This window comes from Canis lupus, chromosome 14, assembly GCF_011100685.1.
Source record: "Canis lupus familiaris isolate Mischka breed German Shepherd chromosome 14, alternate assembly UU_Cfam_GSD_1.0, whole genome shotgun sequence".
NCBI classification, from domain to species: domain Eukaryota; kingdom Metazoa; phylum Chordata; class Mammalia; order Carnivora; family Canidae; genus Canis; species Canis lupus.
The window spans coordinates 7,348,285-7,369,246 of record NC_049235.1 but is presented as its reverse complement, the minus strand read 5'-3'; the positions used below and the strand labels follow the sequence as shown (position 1 = coordinate 7,369,246).

Sequence of the window (20,962 nt, the reverse complement as noted above, 5' to 3'; positions counted from 1 at the left end):
AGGATCGCGCCCTGGGCCAAAGGCAGTTGCCAAACCACTGCGCCACCCAGGGATCCCGTGAATATCAGTTTCTTTTCAGCATTCCAACTCCTTTGGTTTTGTAACCACATCCCACTGAGGAATTAATTCTTCCCTATCGTAATCAATACTAGTGGCAGTCCAGGTAGGCAGCTGCTGTCTATGAACTCCGACACATGCCAGGTGGCTGTACCACAGGTCCCTTGTGTATTAGGGGGAAGAAAGAAATCAGTTATAGCTCTGCTAATCTCTGCTCCGACAGCTGGAGGATGAAGCTCTGTGCTGGTTCTTTATAACAGGAAGGAAATTCTCAAAGCTAGAGTGTGAAAAGAAATCTTAAGAAGCTCTTGGTTCTGGTAGACTTGTGGGCTTTGTGGAAATAGCAACGCTCACATGCCTCATACATAGTATTAGGCATAAATTGAGACCAGGATACAAAAGACTCCATCCAGGGTAAAACAACTCCACAAATGAACAGATTTCCCAAGACAGCTGTAGCACAGGGAAATAGGAGATCAAGGCAGATAATTTCTCCCTCTCTTTGCCAGGGAACATTTACTCTAAAGATTAGATGTCCAGAGGTCTTCTGGGATTATCAGAGCTCTTGCTTACTCTGAACAACCATAAACTGTAAGATCACCTTTGCCTCAGTTTCCCTGAGAACAGAGAAGAAACAATCTAACCTAGACCATAATCTGTCAATTGCATTTTATTTTATTTTTTAAAGATTTTTATTTATTTATTCATAGACACAGAGGGAGAGAGGCAGAGACACAGGGAGAGGGAGAAGCAGGCTCCATGCAGGGAGCCCGATGCGGGACTCGATCCAGGGTCTCCAGGATCACATCCCAGGCTGCAGGCGGCGCCAAACCGCTGCGCCACCAGGGCTGCCCAGTCAATTGCATTTTAGTGTGTTTTTTTTCAAATATTATACGCACAGTAAAATCTTACGGAACGTGAAATTTTGTATTCTGCTTTTTAGCATATATCTTATATGCATTTATTTCTCTTCGTCATTAAAAAAAATTCTTGGCAAACTTAATTTTAAAGGCTATAACCATTTCCCTATTGCTGGACATTTGGGTAGTTTCAAAACCTTTCTGTTACTAAAAATAAAACGCTATACGTCTTTGTGCTTGCCTCTTTTAAAACAAAACACAGGGACGCCTGGGTGGCTCAGCGGTTTAGCGCCGCCTTCAGCCCAGGGCGTGATCCCGGAACCACGGGATCGAGTCCCACGTCGGGCTCCCTGCATGGAGCCTGCTTCTCCCTCTGCCTGTGTCTCTGCCTTTCTCTGTCTCCCATGAATAAATAAATAAAATCTTAAAATAAAACAAAACACAGAAGTTTTATCTGGAAAACCTACTTTGGCATCAATAAACAATCTAAACCCTTGAGAAAAATAAAACTACAAAGAAAGTTTAAAAAGTCTCATTTCTTAACTTGTGGAAAAATCACTTAGGAAGTCATTGTTCATGTTTTTTGTTAATATGCCTCTCTGCTTATGTATTTATCCGAATTTCATATTATTTCCCGAGTGCAATTAATAGGTCAGAAGACTTGGCCTTGCTTAAGGCTACGTGTTATTCCTTAGTTTTGAAATTTCAACTAGTGATACCTAACTTCTTTTTTAGACTGATTTTAAAATTCCAAACTCTAAACGTTCCAGGAATTGCCACAGCAGGTAAAGTCCTATTTTTATTCCTTCTACAAACATAGCCACTAAGGTTCGTAAAAGTGTTGGGGTCCCGACTTCGTAAAAATGGAAATAGCAAACTACTTCAAGCCTTAGGCCGGCAGCCTTCTCACGTGACGCCTCCGCTTTTCCTTTAAATGCCTGGTCACGTGATTACAGACGCACACCGACGGAGGAAATTCACGCTGTCAGGGTAGAGTCGTTCCTCCCCCACCGTTCCCACCCGAGGGTTCCTGGCTTTCCCTTCCCAGAAGCTGCAACTCCTCGGGAGACGTTCTTCTTCATCCGCTACGTCGGGTCACCGACTCTCCCTCCTTTCCTTTCCGTTAGTCGCAGGTGCTAGATAGAGCTCCATCTCTTACAGAATCCCACTAGCCGAGGCAGGGTGGCGGGGACTACCACTCCCAGGGGGCATCGCGGGCCCCGCCCCCGGCGGCTCGCTGTGCAGGTTGGGGGCTGAGGTCCCACAGTCTTCTGGCCGCGTGCTGCCCGGAGCAAGCGCACTACAGGTTCCGTGGCGCCTTGCGCGCGAGTAGAGCCGGGCCAGGCCGGGGCGGGGGGCCGGGCGGGGTGGGGCGGGAGAGGCCGGGGCTGGCTGGCCGCCGGCGGGCGGGCGGGAGGAGGAAGGGGGTGGGAGCGGAGGCGATGGAGGGGAGGAGTGGGGGAATGGGGGAGGGAAGGGGAAGGGAGGCGGGAGGCGGGGCCGAGCTGGAGCCGGAGCCGGAGTCTGAGCCGGCGGTTGCAGCGGAGGCGGTGATGTCGGTGCAGGTCGTGTCAGCAGCGGCTGCCGCGAAGGTGCCTGAGGTGGAGCTGAAGGACCTGAGCCCCTCCGAGGCGGAGCCGCAACTGGGACTGAGCACGGCGGCTGTGAGCGCCATGGCCCCCCCGGCAGGCGGCGGGGACCCTGAGGCTCCAGCTCCCGCCGCGGAGCGGCCCCCGGCCCCTGGCCCGGGCTCTGGGCCCGCCGCCGCTCTCAGCCCTGCCGCCGGGAAAGTGCCTCAGGCGTCGGCCATGAAGCGGAGCGACCCTCATCACCAGCACCAGCGGCACCGCGACGGCGGCGAGGCCCTGGTTAGCCCCGACGGCACCGTCACCGAGGCGCCGCGCACAGTCAAGAAGGTATTGGGGCCGGCGTGCCTCTGGCGGAGAGAGGGAGGAGGGGGGGACCCGCAGATCCTCGCGGCAGGGCAGCACCAGCCTCCACGCCCTCTCTCCCGGTCGCACTCGCCTGGAGAGCCCTTTCCCCTTCAAATCCACTCTCTCAGAGATGCCCCCACCTGCCCGCCGCGCTGGGGAGCGAAGACTCCAGGTGGCACGGCCGTACTTCGCTATGAATAACATGGAGGTAGCGCTCTCGCTACTACTTGGAATAGGCTGGGGAGGAGAGGCGCCTCATACTACCGTTCGCCCCCACATCCAGCACACTTCCCCGTGTTACATTCCAGACTGTTAAGGGAGAGACCCCGCGATGGTCTAGAAAATCCTTATCGCTTATGAGAGTTCACCCAGCAATGAGGGTGGAAACATCTTTCCTTTTGGAGGACGAGTAAGCAGTAGTTAACCTCGCGTTGAAATACTCAGTCCTCTGGTTTCTGTACAGATGATGATGACTTTCTGCCTTTCTGTGGCCAGCCGCTTCCATAGAGCAGTACTGATGCCGTGCCCTTCATTCCAGATACTGCAGTATCCTTGCATCTCCTCTGAATGTGGAAGGGTAATGGAGAGAGTCTCTTCGCTCTTTTCTTCTGCCTAGTAGTTGGCCACCAGGATTATTAGACTGTGTGTGAAGAGAATGATTGTTTCACTGGTTCCTTTATGATCTGGAAGTGTTAGTTAGGAAGAAGTGCTTCTGCTCTGGGGAAAGGCAGTCATTGCGAGGCTGTCTGTCTCAGCCGACAGCTTCTTTCAGACGTAGTTTTGAAGAGCAGGTAGTCTCAACACGGAGAAGGAAGCCTGGATGTATGATACTCCAGTGTTCCCCTTACAGTGGCCGTCCGCGGTGTTTCTCTCCTCTCACACTGGGGAAAAAAAGGGGGGGGGGGCAACTATTGAAAAAGAGATATGGGTCATATAAAAAGGGATTTATGGCTCTAATTTCCAAGGCGTAGTATGAACACAGTGATTTGTGGTTTTTGTTTTTTATGTTGTGAATGATTTTTCATTGCTTTGTCTGAACAGCAGTAAAGTGATGTGAAGCCTGCAATGGTTTCCCTGTGTAAGACTCTGCTGAGTTGGAACCCCGGATCCAGCCCAACTTTTGTTGTAATAGTCTCATGATTAAGGTGGAAAGCAGATAACCCTTTCATTCTAATTCCCTAGATGTAGGGGATAGATGATGTCAGACGCAAGACTGAAGGAATTTGTTTAATTATAAATTGCTTTAGAATACTGTCCATTTTGTATGCAGTATGAAACTCCTCTGGGAGGGAATTATAATACAGGAGGCAGCCCAGGTCCTCGGGTTGATAGTACCTAGATATGTGTCCTGAAATCTGAAACATTTCTGAATGGTTGAGTTGCTTTATAACTTTGGCCAAATCTTTTTTGTGTGATTAGGGATCTTTTTGTGTAAATCTGTAATTTGATGAGATCTCTTGAGGGTAATGACGTTTAACAAATTACTTTTAGGGTATTGGTTTATAATCAGGCAGACTGGGTTTCAATACTAGTATGCTTACTAACTAGCTTTTGGGTAATTTCTAAATTCCCTGAATTTTCATTTCCTCTTGTATAAAATGAGAATACTAATATGATTGAGGATTAGAAATATTTGTAAAGGGCTTTAGCATTGAACTTGGCACATATACTAGGGACTTAGGGGATGATAGCTATTATTATTAAGGATTTTATTTTATTCCTCCTCCCATCATGTTTTAAGTGCATGTCCTCATAATCTCCCCTGAAAGGCATGCCCAACTCAATAGATTCTTTATAGAGAAGTTGAAAAATCACAGGCCAGCATATCAGTCTGTTTTTCCTAAATCTAGACATGCTTTTTGACCATTTTCCTTGTTGAACCACCTTCTTCCTGTTTTTCCAGCATCAAAATGTAGGTTCCATGATTCTAGATTTACTCAGCAGCCTCAAGGCTATGGAAGACAGGGCTGAGCTTGTCTTACAATGTTAATTGCAACCAAAAAACAACTTTTGCTGGAAGTTAAGCAAATGAACCTCCAGGCGAGGATACAGCTGTATGACACAACTAAAAGACATTGCTGAGCTCCTTTTTGGGGACAGATTTTTTAACTTTCTCAATATTGAATTGACTGAATTAAAATAAGTGCAGGGGACTGCTGTTCTTTCTGCAAGTTGAAAGTCACCTCACCAAGTGTGATAGTGTGACATTTTGATTTGTTGAGTCTTTCTTGATTCTTAGATTGTTTATGTAAATAATCATTACGACCTCGATGCCCTTCTGCTTTTACTGTAGGGAGGGACGGGGGGTATCAGGACTTGAAATAGCTACCTTTGGCTATGTAATTGGTGACTGCTTGCTTTTATTCTGTAACTCTCACCTGCAAGCTTACTTATCTTGTCACATTTTTTGTTGATGGTTTCCCTTACTCTATTCATGTATTTGTCATCAGTTTTCTTGGTTTTATTACTCTGCTTAGCCACACAAGGGAAATAAACTTTCTATAAGAGCCAGAATTCCCAAGTGCAGTAGTTAATAAGAATGAATATAAGGTACGCAGGTTACTTAGTCACATCTTATCTTTGGCTCCTGCCTCCATCATGTAACTTGTGGTGCTGTGGGGATCAGGTCCTGTCATTGTGGCTATCATATATTTGTATTAATGTCTTTCTTCATAAGCTCATGTCAGGTGAACCCAATGAACCAAAAATCTCTGTAAGAAGTGATTTGTGGAATAGGAAGATAAATTCCAAGTGAATGGAGTACTAATAGTTGAGAGGATTTCTTCCTTGTGTTCTTAAAAATGGGGCAATAAGAGTATCATAGCCCAGCAGGGAAAACAAAGCAGGAGAGTATTTATTTTAGGAAAATGAAAACTTTTCGATGGTAAGGCTGCAAGCCCAAGAGCTGTAGCTTGTGTGTGCCTACATCACGATTGGTAATGACCATGATCAAGCAGTCTTTTTTTTTTTTTTTTTTTCTTTTTGGCAAACGTATCCACTTTACACTGGATTTGTTTCTGTCAGCAGAGAATGAGTTGAGCCATGTTAGTTCTTTCTTGTCCTGAATTCTTTAAGCTCTTGATTTGGTTAATTATAGATTACTAAAATGGAACCTTTTGGTTATACGCATGGGAATGTGGGAACAGTATGACTCCTTTTGCTAGTTAGGAAAGTACAGCCTTACAAAATGTTCAGTAAGGCAGTTGGCAGATTGATCCAAATATGATTTACCATTCATTGGCCTTTTATATTCCAGGAATTATTATAGGCATTTTTCTAATCCTGACAACACAGGGAAATATAGGTGACAGTATCTCCATTTTACAGATAAAGCAAGGAAGTCCTCGAGAGATAAAGTGCCTTGCTCAAGGTTGTACATCTAGCAAGTTGTAGGGGTAGGACTCAAATCTGTTTTAAACCTTTGCCTGTTTCCAAAGCCCATGTCCTTTTTATTATACCACACTGATTCTTTTTAAATTTTTAGATGTTGGATTCTGGTCTTCTCCCAGAAGTCTTTCAGAATACCTAGTGAACGAGACACCTGGGTGGCTCAGCGGTTGAGCGTCTGCCTTTGGCTAGGGACGAGATCCCAGGTCCAGAGATTGAGTTTGACATGGGGCTCCCTGTGAGGAGCCTGCTTCTCCCTCTGTCTGTGTCTCTGCCTCTCTCTGTATGTCTCAAATAAATAAATAAATAAATAAATAAATAAATAAAATCTTTAAAAAACCCTAAAAACAAAGAATACTTAGTGAACTCTAAGGCATTCCTGTCTGGCCTAAGGTTTAGGTTGCTCCAAAGCCAAAGTCAGGGTTCTAGGAATAGGACAGGAAAAAAAAGTACAAATGTAGAACCTCAAAAAATTGTAAAATTATAAGGAAGAAGAGTATCTTATATATAAAAAAGTGTTCTGTGATCAATGATGCATTTTCATGTTAATAATTTATTGATAAATTTATCCTTTTTTCCCTCAAATATATCCTTATTTTTGTTTTTTCATTATTATTTTTCAAAAAGATTTTATTTATTCATGAGAGAAACAGAGAAAGAGACAGACATAGGCAGAGAGAGAAGCAGGCTCCCTGTAAGGAGCCCGATGTGGGAACTTGATCCCAGGACCCCGGGATTACTCCCTGAGCAGAAGGCTCAACTGCTTAGTCACCCAGGTGACCATATATCCTTATTTTTAAAGTTGTAAATAAATCTTCAGTACATAAGAATATGCTCTTCCTTTCTGTCCAGCTACCAGTTTTTTAAGTCCCACATTCTTAATGAATGAGTCTCTAATTAAGCTTTTTGAAAATTATAAGGAGAAGCATACTATTATGTGTTCCAACTACATACCAGGCACTGTATTAGAGCCTTAAATATACTGTTTTATTTAATCCTTGTACAAGCTCTCAGAGATAAGGTAGTATTATCTTTGTTTTATTGAGGAGACAGAGTTGAAGAGATTAAGGAATTTGCCTCAAGGTTATACATTCATTCAGTAATGTGATGAAGCTAACAGAACTCTATAATCTGTTTGACTCCAAAGCCGAGCCTCTCTTTTTAGTTGAAGTTTCATTTCTCTGTTCCAAAGCTCAGATTGAACTTTTTTTTTTAAAGGATTTACTTATTTATTCATGAGAGACACACAGAGAGAGGCAGAGACACAGGCAGAGAGGGAGAAGTAGGCTTCCATGGGGAGCCCAACACGGAACTCGATCCCAGGACCCCAGGATTATGACCTGAGCCAAAGGCAGATGCTCAACCACTGAACCACCCAGATGCCCCTCAGATTGAACCTTTTAAATCTTACTTAATTTGGACATATTTTGTAGATATTTTTGTTATTTCACTAACCGGCAACTTCTTTTTATTTATTGAGTTTGTTTAATAGTCTTACCATATATTGAACATATATGAGTTTTCTGAGAAAGTAGCCCTTATTTTGTATTAGTATAATTTGTGAATTCTATTCTCCTTGGGCCTGGGAAAGAGTGAACATTAGGAGGTGTTTTGGGAGGTTGCTCAGAGCTGAATTTGCAGTTGTGTATTTGATGTCTTGTCCAGTAATGGAAGAAATGGATAATCTGTGAAGGGAGAATGAGTTTCTTTATTATAGAAAGTGTTTCTCTATCCTACAGTGAAGGGGGGGTGGCGCGGAAAGATTTATTGACAACTTTATTCAGACTCCTTGTCGAGTTGAGTTTATAAAGAATATGTAGTTTCTCTCATGGTAGCTTTTGTTTAAATAATTGAGAGAGAAGTATAACTGAGGTAGATGGGAGAACAATCCTGACAGTTGCCCCGATCCATCACCCAGCCAGCATGTTCAGGTGGTATGCACAATTAGAGGAGCTGAAATTCCATTTACCAAAGAAAGGGTAAGTAAGCTTGATCAGGTTTCTGTGGAATTTGTAGGAACTTTTTTTAGTCTGACCTCTGGCCCTGGAGTGAGAGCAGAGCAGAGCAGAGGAGAAAGTGGTAGATTGAAATTTCTTCTGTTGCAGTTCTGAGTTTAAAACTATTGATTGGGATCCCTGGGTGGCGCAGCGGTTTAGCGCCTGCCTTTGGCTCAGGGCCGATCCTGGAGACCCGGGATCGAATCCCACATTGGGCTCCCGGTGCATGGAGCCTGCTTTTCCCTCTGCCTGTGTCTCTGCCTCTCTCTCTCTCTCTCTCTCTCTCTCTGTGACTATCGTAAATAAATAAAAATTAAAAAAAAAATACATAAATAAAACTATTGATTAAGACACATGATTTGTATGATTTTCAGTCTCCTCTTCCCCAACTGTGTTCTACAACAATTCAGTTAGCCATTTTTCTTGGACACTGGACACTTGGACAGCATTAATAATAGCTAGTGATTTCCTTTTTTTTTTTCCACTGGTTGTCAAATGATCCTTTATTGAAATATTTTCCTTTGTAGTTAACTCGCTGGGCATTCCACTGCACCACCATTGATGTCATCCATGATGTCATGAGGGTGACGGCCATCAACATTGCAGCCCACAGACTGGGCAGTCCCCAGGATCTCTTTAATGGTTCCAGAAAGTTCTCTGGGTAAAGATCGGTGTCGCATCTGTCGGGCAATATTGACAATCTCATCAAAAGTGATATTTCCACTGTGCTTAATTTTTTTTTTTTTTTTTTTTTTTGCTTAATGTTTTTTCTGCTTCTTTCTGTCTCTTGGTGGTTCTTTGAGGGCTTTGATAATCAGGGCAGAGGCAGAAGGTACCACTTCAATCTGGGCTCCTCTGTTCTAAATGGTCAGTTTCACTGTAATCCTTAGACCCTTCCAATCACCGGTTGCCTTGGCGATGTCATCACTAACCTTTTTTGGAGACAGACCCAGTGAGCCGATCTTCGGGGCCAGGGCAGACGTGGCACCGACCTCACCACCGGTGCACCTCAGGTACATGACTTTGATCTCGTTGGGGTCGAACTTAGGCGGCATGGTGGAGGCAGCTGGTGTCAGATGAACCCGGATTTGGGACGACCGAAGACAGTTGCACCTTTGCCTCCTCCGAACCTAAAGCCAAAAGCAACTAGTGATTTCCTATTCTTTTCTTTAAGGTTCTATCAGTAGAAATGTATTTATTTGGGGCACCTGGTTTTTCTAAGCTCAGAGCCTGTTTTATTATTATAAACAGAGCTGATGGAATTTCTCTGACTATAAATCAGGGTTTTCCTTTAAAGCCTGGATACTGCAAAAAGGAATACTGGATATTGAGGCTAAAACTGACTTCATCTTCTTTATCTCTTGCAGTGCTCAATGTGAACCCTTTTGATCACTCTACCAGCTTTGGTACTGTTGACTACCTTTTCTTTGAAACTCTTCTCTTGGCTTCAGTTACAACTCCTCACTTACGGCTGCCATTTACTGAACACTGACTCTCTGCCAGACAGTTATCTCATCTCATTTCATCCTCATAATGACTTTATCAGATGAATATTATTCTTTTTATTTTACAGATGAGAAAATATAGGCACAAAGAGAATAATTAACTTGCTCAAGGCTTTGCCAGTCTGTGATGCCTTTGGGGTTAGTGAGATGAAACACTGTCCATAGCAACAGTGGGAGGCTTTGCCACACTGCCAGTCCCCGTAAAATCGGCTTAAGCTCCTGCACCTAGGCTACTGTGAAGACCACTCTGCAACCTTTTGGATTTCAGAATCTACCCTCCTCAGAGAGAAGGCCTAAGCCACCATGCCTCATATCTCTGTTTACCTCATTTACTATCTGACGTCCAGTTATCCATTATCTTCTAATGCTGGTTACTTTACCAGTCTCCTCATCCTCTCAGCTGATCCAGTTCCCTCATTTTTTTTTTTACCATGTCCTCTACAACTTCCCCCTTCATTCTCAGTAAATCCCCATGTAGCATCAGCCTCAAGCAGCAAGATCAAGTTACAGGAGCAACAGTTGGGGAGCTGTTAGTGTATCACCTGGTATTCAGAACTATAATGGTGTAACCCAAGCCCCAGCATCTCCTTAACATTAGCAAACACATCTTTGCCAACCCCATTCTGTGTATGATTTTGGTGCTGTTTTTTAGCTCTGTGGCCCTGAAGCAAGTTTTCCACTCTGAGAGCTGAACCATGGAACTGAGATTTACTAGAGAAAATCAGAAAACCAGGCAGAATGATGTCACTGAATTCATAATTGTCAACCTTATGTGCATAATTAGCATCGCCTAACAATATTATACATTTCTCTACTAAGTTCACTTTCCTACTCACTGCAAATGATTGTTTCATACTATTTCTAATCTCTCATATGTTCTTTTTGAACCAGTGATATGCCTTATATTTTAGTATAAAAACAGAAGCCACCAAAAGGGAATTCCTTCATCTCTATACTTACCAAATCAACAAACATACCTGCATCGGGGGCTCATCTTTTTCTCCTTCTCTCCTGTTAAGATAGAGGAAACATCCTTCATTCTACCAGAGACCTGTCTCTCTATAGGTGCTCTAATCACATTCTCCTGTCTTCTTAAAAGAACTTCTTCCTTTGATTGTTTCCTCTTTCTACTAAAGCCTTTCCTATAGTATCCCAACTTGTAATCGCTCCCATTTTGAAAACCCTATCCTCTAACCCCCATATCTCTCCTCTCTGTTTCTGTCCTGTCTTTCCACTCCCTTTAACAGCTAAACTTTAAAGGAGTTTTCAACACACACTATTTACATTTCTTCTTCCTACAAACTCTAACCCACTCCCACCTTAATGCTCTGACCAGAACAAAATCCTCTTGCTAACGTTGCTAATGTCCCATCAGTTTGGGAAGCACAGTGGTCTGTTTTTTCAGCCCTCATCAAGACCCCCTTGGTAGCATTTGACAACAGCTTCTTACCCAGACACTTCCCTCTCTTTCTTCCATGACACTGCTCTTCACTAGTTTTCCTCTTATTTTTCTGGCTTATCCTTCTCAGTTTCTTTTGTTGGCTCTTTCTCCTTGATCCTGAGCTGTCTGCTGTTTCCATTGTGTGCTCTCCCTAAGTCATCCACACCATTCCTGTGCCTTTAAGTGTCATCTACATCCCAGCAACTCCCCAGATTTTTCTTTAGCTAAGACCACTCTTCCAAATGCCAATCCTATACGTGTACCCAACTACTTACTTGCAGTTGGACTTCAAAATTAACATGTCCAAAATGGATATTCTGTCTAATCCTCAAAATATATTCTTGTTTTCTTTGTATCAGTTAAATGGTGTTTACATTATTTCTTTCCTTGAAAAAAAAAATATTTTATTTATTTATTTAGAGAGAGCACAAGTGGCAGGAAGGGCAGAGGAGGAGAGAGAGAGAATCTCCAGCAGACTCCCTGCTGAGCCCAGAATCCAATGCTGGGCTTGATCCCATGACCCTGAGAGCAGGGCCTAAACCGAAATCAAGAGTTGGAGGCTTAACTGACTGCACCACCCAGGCACTCCTAAAAAAAATAAAAAATTTATAGATTTTATTTATTTATTTATTCAGAGGGAGAAGGATCCTGGGATAGAGGGAGTAGCAGGCTCCATGCAGGGACCCTGATGTGGGACTCGATCCTGGGACTCCATGATCAGGCCTTGGGCTGAAGGTGGCGCTAAACCACTGAGCCACCCGGGCTGCCCCCCCAAAATTGTTTTTAATTGCCTAAGAAATACCTGAATATTTTCTTATAAAATAATTCAGTTTAATAAAGCAGAAGTCCTTCCTTGGTCCTCAGCCAGTGTCATTGCCCTCTCTACAGGTGACTTCTTCCCCCCCAACCCCACAGGTGACTTATGCCATCCATCATTTTTTTTTTTTTTTTAAGATTTTATTTATTTATTCATGAGAGACACAGAGAGAGAGGCAGAGACATAGACAGAGGGAGAAGCAGATTCCTCACAGGGAGCCTGATGTGAGACCCGATCCCCCAACTTGGGATCAAGGCTTTTGAGCTGAAGGCTCAACCGCTGAGCCACCCAGGCGTCCCTCAATTTATCTTTCTTTTTTCTTTTTTTTTTTTTTTTATTTTTTTATTTTTTTTTTTTCTTTTTTATTTTTTTTCCTGACTTTATATTCATACTTGCACATGGAGAAATTAGTAGTTTTATAATAACTTCTACATTAATAAAACCATACTATATATTTGCAGATTTTTTTTCTCACTTGGAGCTCCTTCCATATCAATATGTGTAGATCTTAAGTCTTTTTGACACTGAATTGATTTTCAAAGTCCATACTATTATTTATTATTCTTCTGTTGATGCATATTTAATTTTTTTCTACAGCACTTTATAGACAATGCTGTAGTAACTACCTGTATGCATATTTGTGTGTGTGTGTGTGTGTGTGTGTGTGTGTGTTCATGCATGTATAAGTGTTTCTCTAGGATAGATAACCTAAAAGCAGAATTCTGGAGTTGAAAGATATTCACTTTTTAAACTTAATACATAATACATGTTGCCATCAAAAATGTAGTACCATTTTACACATTAACTAACTATAAACAAAACTACCCTTTTCACCACACCTTTACCAACCACAAGATGTTTTTACGTCCTTTATGAGGAAAATCATTTATTGCTGTTTTTATTAGTGTTTTTCCTACTTAACAATATTTATTGAGTGACGACTGTGTGCCAAGTGCTAGGGATACAGCAGTGAACAAAATAGATGAAGATCTATGCCCTCCTACTGACTTATGTTTTTTTGTGTTAGCTTGTAGGAATTCTTTACTATTCTGGATGTTAATTTTTTGTGTATATGTTGCAAATATTTTTCTATTTTATTTTTTATTGACTTGTGACTTTATGATTTTAAAAGTTTTTAGGTAGTCAGATTGGGCAATGTTTTCCTTCATGACCTGAACATTTTGTGTCTTAGAATGGCCTTTTCTCCCCCAGGTTTATAAACAAATTATTATGTATAATAATAATAATATATATATATATACATATATATATGTTTTAAGGATTTTTATTTATTTGAAAGAGAGAGCACAAGCCAGAGGGAGAGGCAAAGGGAAAGGGAGAAGCAGACTCTCCAACGAGCAGGGAGCCTGATGGCGGGGCTCAATCCTAGGATCCTGAGATCACAACCCAAGCTGAAGGCAGCTGCTTAACTGACTGACTCACCCAGGCACCCCTTTATATTTCTTCAGCTGTTTTTGGTTGTGTTTGTTATATTTTGCTTCCTCAGTCCATTTGGAATGGACTGGAATTCATTTTTGTTCATAATGTGAGGTACGGACTATTTATGATATAAGGTAGCTCTATATCGGGAAGCCCAGGTGGCTCAGTGGTTTGGTGCCGCCTTCAGCCCAGGGTGGGATCCTGGAGACCCGGGATCGAGTCCCATGTCAGGCTCCCTGCATGGAGCCTGCTTCTCCCTCTGCCTGTGTTTCTGCCTCTCTCTCTCTGTCTCTCATGAATAAATACAATCTTAAAAAAAAAAAAAAAAGATAGCTCTATTTGTCCCTAAATAAAATTTAATTTTTACTTTTTCAGGTTGTTTTCTATTTCTTTTTCTTTAATCTGTCCTTCTTCACTGTTTCTTATTTCTTTTAGCTAGATATAATTTTTGATTGAAGACTATTTAATTCAAGAATGACACTTAAAATTGCCATCCTCAGGATGCCTGGGTGGTTCAGTGGTTAAGCATCTGACTTTGCCCCAGGGCATGATCCTAGAGTTCCTGGATCGAGTCCCACATCGGGCTCCCTGCATGGAGCCTGCTTCTCCCTCTGCCTGTGTCTCTGCCTCTCTCTCTCTCTCTCTCTCTCTTTTTCTCTGTGTCTCTCATGAATAAATAAATAAAAATTTTTAAAAAATGAGTTATTCATAGAAGTACTTGCTATTGTAGAAAATTTTTTTTAAAGATTTTATTTATTAAAAAAAAAGATTTTATTTATTTAATTCATGAGAGAGAAAGGCAGAAAGTTGGGTGACTCTGCTTTGGGAGACAGAAATGGAATAGGAATTTTTATTACGTTCATGTCTATTGTTTCTGTAAGGGAGAAAAGATGGTCTAATGCTATTTCCTTTTTAGGGCCTTTGCTGAACTGTATTCTAGAAATAAGGAAACAATTTACTATTTCTGGATACTTCTTTAATAATCTCCTCTAATGTATTGTGGACTTCTTTAGTGCAAAAACCTTTTATGTACTGTGTGCTAAACACTGCTAGGTGGTAGGACTATTAAATTGGTGAAATATTCTTGTTCTCCAGGAGAGGGTGGGGAATGCAGATATGACAATAAATAAATACAGTCTGGTTTGATATGAGCAATACTGGAAGCAGTAATTGTTGCAGTTTGGAGAGGTCGGTACTGAAATTGAGGTGTATCACCTTAGGAAAAATAGTTGCCTACCCAAGGGATTTCACAGTGTAGCAGGACCTTTATGAAATTTCCATGTTCCAGCTTTACAAGTTCTGAAATTCACATTTTTAGTACATTTAGTCATTCACCTCTTAGGACTGGCTCATACAAAGCAAACTTGTATATAAAACAAAATGGTAACTTCCAGCTTATAGGCAGATGTAGAACACTCAAGCAGATCTGATATACATGTCAGTCAGAGGGTACTGTGGAAAATCTACATGGGAAGTATAGTTAGGGGCAGTTTATTAAGTTTGGAATCCTTTAGATCCTTGCTACTCAAGCTGGTCTGTGACCAGAAGCATTGGCATCTCCTGGGAGCTCGTTAGGAATGTACAATCTTGGGCAACTCTGGTTGTGTACTTGTGTATACCCACCAGAACCTTAGTTTTTTATTCATTGTTGAGGAATACTGGCCTAGCAGTTGTCTTATTCATGCTTCTTTTATGAAACCTCAGAGTAGAGAGGCAAGAAAATCATTTTAGGAAGTTTTTGGAAGAGTGGAAATGTATAATAAAGCTTATTATTAAAAGACCTGTAATAAAATACTTGGTAGAGACATAGAACCACAGACAGGCACAGATACACAAAGACAGACATACAAAGATCCCTCACATAAAACAGAACCCCTTAAAACTCTCACCTTGGACCCTTTATACCTATGGACTCATACTCGCACCCAAAGAGAGACCTCATGTGTCTCCATAGAGAATTCCCTACAGGTACTCACAGGGATAGCCCACATAGGGCTACATACACCCTGGATCCCATCCCCCAACAGAATTACATACATACACACTGACAGCCAAAAAGTAATGTTAAAAACTCAGAATTTTCCTAAGACTTGAGTAGTTTTTTCCATATATTTGAGGAGAAGGGACAAGTATACTCTTTATGGTACTTTTTTTTTTATTTTTTTATTTTTTTATTTATTTATGATAGTTAGAGAGAGAGAGAGAGGGAGGCAGAGACACAGGCAGAGGGAGAAGCAGGCTCCATGCACCGGGAGCCCGATGTGGGATTCGATCCCGGATCTCCGGGATCACGCCCTGGGCCAAAGGCAGGCGCCAGACCGCTGCGCCACCCAGGGATCCCTCTTTATGGTACTTTTAACTGAGCCAGAAAATGAAGCAAAAACAGACGGATTACCATTGGGTCTGCAGAACAGTGAATGTTACAAATCCAGTTTTATTTGAATTCCTGTTTCTGGAGCTGCTTGTTCCTGCGCATCATTTTCAGTTTGATGTACTCATCATGCTTGGTTGGAAAAGTCATTCTCCTCTTATTTTCTCTCAGGAGCTTGCATTCTAGATTGCCAGTTAAGCAGAGGTTCCATGTTCAGTTCCCCTTGGTACTAATGAACACACTCCTCGATGCCCTCTGAGTCACATAAATCTGCCCAGGAATGGAAAATCCAGAAATACTGCTCCTTTGTGGAGGACTCATACTGAGTCCTTTGTGGATGTGTAGGACTGAAAAATGTAGGGCAGAGAGGGAATATTATGCTAAACTAGAAAGAGGTGTAATTTTGGTCTTTTTACCTCTTGGGTCACTCATAGTATAGGTTTGTGCAAGACCTGTGATGAAACTTAAGGATGATTCAGGGGAGTAATTTACTTGTGAATTAAAAGATTTTTAAATTCTGCTGATTTTGGCTTAAGGATAGCACATTGATTGTTGGTTGATAAAGAGATCACTGGTATCAACAAAACCAGATTTTTTTTAGTCCCTTGGGCAGCATTTTTTGAGAAGTACCTGTTAAGGAAAAGGAGACTGACACATATAGCATGTTTGTGCCTAAATACTTGAAAGTTTGTATCACACTAAGGGAATTAGGCACAGAGAGACATTGCTAGAAGATTTTTACAAATATAGGTTCCAAAGAGATAAATATTTTTCTCTTGCTGTCTGGTACATGTATATGTTTCCATTTGACCAAAAGCCTGTTAAAATTTTTTTCAAACATATGGAAGAGTTCTGAGAAAATTGTACATGCTGCCCAATTTAACAAATGTTGGCATTTTGCAAACATTTCTGTAGCTACTTTTAAAGATATAAAACATTGTAGATAAAATTGAAGAGCCCTTTGTACCCTTTGTCTGTTTATTTCCTTTCTTCTTTTCTCTCCCTCCATCACAGAGGTAACTGCTGTCCACACTTTTCAGTTTATTATTCCCCTTCATCTTTTAGCACCTTTGTTATATATTATCAATATCAATTGTAAATTGATAAGCAACGTATATCATTGTTTTGTGTGTTTATAAACTTAACATAAATGGTACAATAGAGCAGATACTATTCTGCAACCTACTTTTTTCACTCAGCTTTGTGTTTTAACCAGTCTACTACATGTAGATTTTCTAGTTGAGTCATGTTAACTGTTGTGTAGTGCTTCATTGTGTGACTCTACCACAGTTTACTCATACCCTATTAATGTTTCCTCTTATTTTTTTTTTTTTTTTGAGCTGGAGTGAACATCTTTAAATGATGTTTCCTAGGATGCCTGGGTAGCTCAGCTGTTGGGCACCTGCCTTCGGCTCAGGTCGTGATCCTGGGATCTGGGATTGAGTCCTGCATGGGGCTCCCTGCAAGGAGTCTGCTTCTCCCTCTGCCTGTGTTTCTGCCTCTCTCTCTCTCAGTCTGTGTCTCCCATGAATAAAAATAAAATAAAATAAAATAAATAAAAAAAAATCATGTTTCCTTATCATGTATATGATAGATTCTCTAGGGTATACCCCATAAGCAAAATTGCTTAAGGTATACCAACTTTATCAGATACTCTCAAATTGCTTTTTAGAGTGTGTTTTTTTTTTTTTTTTTTTTTAAGATTTTATTTATTTCAGAGAGAGAGCACAAGTGGGGGAGAGAGGGGCGGTGAGAGGGGGAGAAGCAGACTGAGAAGGGAGCCCGATGCAGGACTCCATCCCAGGATCCTGGGATCATGATCTGAACTGAAGATAGACACTTAACTGACTGAGCCATCCAGGCGCCCTCTATAAATTTTATTAACCCTTTGTTTTTTGAATCCTTAATATGTGGTATTGTCAGATATTTAATTTTTCTTAGTTTAGTGGTTGTGAAATGGTATCTCTTTTAATTTGCATTTCCTTGGATATTAGTGAGATTGAGCATGTCTTAATATGTTTGTGGTTCATCTGGATTTCCTTATTTATAAAATGTATATATGCATATCCTTTCCCATTTTTCTATTGGGATCTCATTGGTTTCCTTATTGATTTGTAAGAGTTCTTTATAATTGTTCTAATGCTTTATCAATATATTTGTGTTGCAAATATCCTCTTGGTCTATGGCTTGTCTTTTTTACTTATTATCACTTTTATACAGAAATTAAAATATGTTTTTCCTCCATGTCCTTTTTGATTCTTGTTTTAGAAGCTTTTCCCTATCCTCATATGTAATGCCACTTTTCTGTCACATCCTTTGTATCATCCATTCTGTTTTGGGGTTGTGTATTATGTTTCATTTCTCTCTGTTGATTTCTTTACCAATATCACACTTTTTTTTTTTTTTTTTAATTTCTAGCATCTGGGCCAAAGGCAGATGCTCAACTGCTGAGCCACCCAGTCATCCCTAATTTTATGGTCTTTAAAAAGGATCTTTTGGGTATTACAGAAATCATTGTTTTTTTTTTTTTTAAACTCCTTCCCTTGGGGTAATGTCTTTAAATTTCTTCCATTGGTTTAGTGGACCCACTTTTTGTTCATTAAGGTATTTGGCTTAATGGTATTTGGCTTGCTTTTGGTAGATTTTTACAATTTAATGCTAGCACATAATAGATGGTAAATGTTTGTGGTAATAGAACTGAGCCCCATCATAAACCATTGATTTGTAACATGCATCTCTTCCCTTACCAGCTAAAGTACCTCTGTTCCTTAGATGAATGTGACTCCTGATGCAGTCACACACATGAAAACTTTAGTATTTTCAGCTTTTGTATACAATATTCTTGGTTAGATTCTCTGTCAGATGTCACTGGTAAGTAAGCCTTTGGAAAGAGCCCAAGGGTTTTTAGACTCTGACCAGACAATAGCAACAAGAACATTGTGTAGTATATACTGACGTGATGATATTTGGCAATTCTAAAGCAGTATTAGTTTTATTCAAGAGCATCAGGTTAAACCAGTTAGGACTCCTTTGGTTGAAAACCTACTTTGTAGATTTTATAATTTTATTTACTCTCTCTCTCTTTTTTTTTTTTCTTCAGAGTTGTTCCTTAAATATGTAGCAGAGATCATGGTGGATATGGATCTGTACTTGAAGACAGATACTTAGCAAGAGGGCTATTGGCTTAAAGGGAGCAAGGATGATGGGTATTTTGGGTTCACAGACTCTTGAAGCCTCTGTCCCAATCTTGGGGAAAAAAAGGAAGGGCACCCTAGAAAGGTTGGGACCTTGCCAAGATGTAGCACAGTATCAAAGAATGCTCTCTTCAGAGTACTTATAAATATAAATTAGTGCTTATAATAGCACTGTGGTAAGCAGTTATAGTTTACTAATGGAAAGGCTAAGTAAAATGAAATTCAATTAATGTTTGTTAAATACTAGTAAGCACTCTACTTAGTGTTAGTCCATAGCTCCAGAGCAGACAGCTGTAAATGTAAAGTCCAAATGCTGCATTTTGCCAAGACAGCATCTTAGTCTCAATATCTGTAAATATAGGGCAGCGTGGGTGGCAGTGGTTTAAGCGCCTGTCTTCCACCCAGGGCGTGATCCTGGAGTCCCAGGATCGAGTCCCACGTCGGGCTCCCCGCATGGAGCCTGCTCCTCCCTCTGCCTGTGTCTCTGCCTCTCTCTCTCTCTCTGTGTCTATCATGAATAAATAAATAAGATCTTTAAAAAAATATCTGTAAATATAAATAATTTCCAAATTATAAGATTGTACTACAGAAATATATATGCATATACCTATATTTAAAATTTTTTTTAAAATTTTTATTTATTTTAGGGAGAGATAGTGCATGTGCTGGCAAGTCAGGGGAGAGATGGAGGCTGAGGGACGGGAGAGACTCTCAATCAGACTATGCACTGAGCACAGAGCCTGACCCTGAGATCATGACCTGAGTCAAAACCAGGAGTTGGGGCAGCCCGGGTGGCTCAGCGGTTTAGCGCCGCCTTCAGCCCGGGGCCTGATCCTGGAGACCCGGGATCGAGTCCCACATCGGGCTCCCTGCATGGAGCCTGCTTCTCTCTCTGCCTGTGTCTCTCTGCCTCTCCTTCTCTCTGTGTCCCTCATGAATAAATAAATAAAATCTTTAAAAAAAAAAAAAAAAACAGGAGTTGGACGCTTAACTGACTGAGCCACCCAGGCGCCCCAGAAATATACTTTTAAACAGAGATAAGAATGTAGGTATTTTAAAATATACTTATTTATATTTTTATGTTTAATGAAACATAAAAGCATTAGAAAACCTAGTTTATAGTTGTATCTTTTTTGCTAAGGTAATATGATTTAGTCAAATCAAACACAGGGTAAAAACTGAACTTGTTCTTGTTCTATAAATACTTCAACCAAATGCTTATTTGCCTGAATCATAATATAAACACTTGGTTAAAGTGTTATAGAATAAGAACTCAAGTTTAATTTTTTTTTTTTACCTTGTGTTAGAAATGTTAGTATAACATCTAAATGAAGATGTTTTACAGATAGAACTGATGTCCAAGTGGAAATTGAAGGAAGGAGTCAAGATATAGTTTTGGAGATTGTTAGGAAGGTCCTAATTATAATGGTAGCTATATTTAGAAGCATTGTAAAGCATTGGGGGCTGTCAAGATAAGCTTGGGCACAAAGCACCATTAATAGGAAGAAGAAAAAATATTGGCAAAACTACATTGCTATCCTATAACATAATTTTACCTTTGTATAGTTCTTTATACCTTAATCCAGTTAAATCTACCATTTTATTTGATAACTGAAATAGAATTTGAAATATACTAACATTATACTAACTAATTCTTTATTAATATAACTCTCTTAACTAAATATACTAACTAGTGTTAGTTTCAGGGAGGCTTGACTGTTATTTTTACCTATGATTTAAAAAACCAGATACTTTATATTTCATTTTATTGTACATGATTGGTACATTGTTAATATTTTTCAAGGAAATAGCAATTTTGTTGAAACTTGAGCCCATGTCTTTTAAAATTTTCTATCTAGGTCTCTTTGTTGTACCATATTACTATAAAACTATCAGTGTTCACTAAGCCAAAAACAGTGTTATCTACAGGCTTTATTTCAAAGATCTAATTTTGTAAAG

At 40.6% G+C, this 20,962-nt stretch overlaps 1 protein-coding gene and 1 pseudogene across 2 annotated transcripts in view; one reads left to right on the top strand and one right to left on the bottom strand.

Annotated features, from left to right (window-relative positions):
* Positions 1 to 2,409: 2,409 nt before the first annotated feature.
* The window catches only part of AHCYL2 (adenosylhomocysteinase like 2), a 161,460-nt gene continuing 142,907 nt past the window's right edge, over positions 2,410 to 20,962 (top strand). For both annotated transcript variants that reach the window (XM_038556547.1, XM_038556546.1), the window contains exon 1: positions 2,410 to 2,833. In XM_038556547.1, coding sequence (XP_038412475.1) covers positions 2,471 to 2,833 — 363 coding nt within the window. In that variant the 5' untranslated portion in view covers positions 2,410 to 2,470. The remainder of the gene's footprint in view (positions 2,834 to 20,962) is intronic.
* Positions 8,719 to 11,497, bottom strand: LOC100684173 (annotated as a pseudogene).